This window comes from Nematolebias whitei, chromosome 1 (assembly GCF_014905685.2).
Source record: "Nematolebias whitei isolate Nwh7 chromosome 1, NemWhi1, whole genome shotgun sequence".
NCBI classification, from domain to species: Eukaryota; Metazoa; Chordata; class Actinopteri; order Cyprinodontiformes; family Rivulidae; genus Nematolebias; species Nematolebias whitei.
Window position 1 is genome coordinate 46,274,511 of NC_056498.1, and position 2,594 is coordinate 46,277,104.

Consider the following 2,594-nt stretch of genomic DNA (forward strand, 5'->3'; position numbering starts at 1 on the left):
TTGCTAACAGGATCACGCTGCTAATAGAACCACATTGCTAACAGGACTGTGCTGCTAACAGGACCATGCTGCTAACAGGGCCATGATGCTAACAGAACCACATTGCTAACAGGACCATGCTGCTAACAGAACCACACTGCTAAAAGAACCAAATTGATAACAGGATCACACTGCTAATAGAACCACATTGCTAGCAGGACTGTGCTGCTAACAGGAACATGATGCTAACAGAACCACATTGCTAACAGGACCATGCTGCTAACAGGGCCATGATGCTAACAGAACCACATTGCTAACAGGACCATGCTGCTAACAGAATCACACTGCTAAAAGAACCATATTGCTAACAGGACCACACTGCTAAAAGAACCATATTGCTAACAGAATCACACTGCTAAAAGAACCATATTGCTAACAGGACCACACTGCTAAAAGAATTGAATAGCTAACAGGACCATGCTGCTGACAGAGCCACACTGTTAACAGGACCACACTGCTAAAAGAACCAAATTGCTAACAGGACAGCACTGCTAACAGGACCATGCTGCTAACAGGGCCATGCTGCTAATGTCCTCACTGCTCAGAAAATGTTTGCAACTCAAAATGAAGACTGAACTGACTTTGCTGTTGAGGAACAGAAAGTTTGTTTTGTCCACGGCAGAGGTGCGTTCACCGCTGTACATTCCTGTCAGGCCTGCTCACCTCTGGGACTGGATGGGCGTCAGTCGGTTTCGGGGAGGTCCGGATTGGACGATTAAATGTCCCGAGCAGCTGATTCGTCCCTTATGATTGTTAAACAGAAATAAAAGAGAAGTCAGGAAAAGATTATAGAGAGGGGAAGAACGGACTGAGGCTCAACCTGTGGATTAGCGGCCATGACGGTGTAGTTGCCGTCGTCGTCGCTGGTCGTGAAGTCGATGTGTAAAGCGCAGGTCCCGTCACCTTCTCTTATCTTCCTGTAGTGGAGGTTCTTCCTCAGGATCTGCTTACCGTCCTTGAACCAGTACACCTGAGGAGAAACAGAAATGTCAGCGAGGAGATAAAAAGGAGGATTGTGCTTTTGTGTGGAAAACCTTCTCGCCTTTGGAAGCGGGATTCCCAACACTTTACACGTGAAAGTGACCGGCACGCCCTCCATCGCCTTGAAGTTCTTCAGTTTCCTTTCAAAAATGGGGGCGATGCATTTCCCCGTGGGGACGTCGTCGTGCTGCACCTCGTCGTCTGATTCCTCCACCGGAGTTCGCTCCAGACGAAACTCGATTTCACTCATGAGCCTTTGCTCGAAGTTTGACACTTTGTACTCCTGGAACGAGAACAAGCACAACGTCGAAGTCACGGCCAACGTGTCGTTGGTGTTCGCAGCATTTCGTTTTCCTGAAAACTGCAGCAACGTGCAACTCTGGAGGCTGATGTAACCCCCAAGATAAAACAACGTGCACTGATGACTGTTTAAAATGTAACTGTCTAAACGATCTATTCTGAATATAGTTTATATCTAATGAAAGTAGTTATAAAAAGTGATATTTAAAACTCAAACATTTTAGTTTTTAATTAGATAAGAGATATGTCTGAAAATAATATTATTGTGTTTCTGCTACGTGAGGAATCTTTGCCTTCATTTTATGTACTATCATTCTACACACTGTTTACTGTCGGTTTTTCTAAATTGTTATACGTAATTTGTCTACAACTATACGGACGGATGAAAATGAAACAGAGTTTTTATTCATAAACCACGAACATGAAATGAAACGTGACAGAACATGATCAAACCGAGTGAAGTTCTGGACCGGAGCAGCACTGCTCCACATGAGCGTTCAAGAGTCTTCAGACCAGCCCACTTCCAGCTTTAAGCATGACTTTGATTTGTTTGGTGCAAACAGAACATTTATTTAATTTATTAACTTTTGTTTAACCAGATAAATACCATCGAGATCACAGATCTCTTTTGTAAGGGAAGCCCAACATGCATGACTGTTGGACTGTAGGAGGAAACCAGAGTACCTGCAGAAAACCCACAAGGACAACATGCTAACTCCACGAAGAAAGAGCCCAGGTCCAAACCGGGGACTGAACCCAGGACCTTCTTGCAGTGAGGCAACAGTGTTAACCACTAAACCACTGTGCTGCCTGACTGTGCAAAAATCCACACATGACAGTGGGGTATTGAATCCCTTACTTTAGAGCCTGAGGTAACACAAAATATATTATGATGGAATATAAAAGTATTTCTAGAGAATGTAAAAGATTTGTGAGGGAGCGTAAAACCTGTGATGGACTGGAGACCTGTCCAGGGTGTACCCCTCTTCTCGCACAGAGACTGCTGGACATGGACACCAGTGATCCGGAAAGGAAGAAGTGGGTAAAAGATAATGGATGGATGGAAGGATGTAAAGATGGGTGGATAGATGGATGATGGATGGATGGATGGATGGATGTGTTGATGGAAGGATGGATGATAATGGATGGGTGGATGGATGTATGGATGAAAGGAAAGATGGATGGCTGGATGGAAAGAAAGATGGATGATGGATGGATGATGAATAGATGGATGTGAGGATGAAAGGATGTAAAGATGGGTGGATAGATGGATG

The 2,594-nt window shown here is 44.4% G+C and overlaps 1 protein-coding gene across 1 annotated transcript in view; it reads right to left on the minus strand.

Moving 5' to 3' along the window:
• mypn (myopalladin) overlaps positions 1–2,594 on the minus strand; it is a gene marked incomplete in the record, with an annotated part of 39,065 nt that overhangs the window by 5,396 nt on the left and 31,075 nt on the right. The window contains 3 exon segments of the mRNA XM_037677848.1: positions 703–782; positions 860–1,009; positions 1,082–1,303. Coding sequence (XP_037533776.1) covers positions 703–782; positions 860–1,009; positions 1,082–1,303 — 452 coding nt within the window.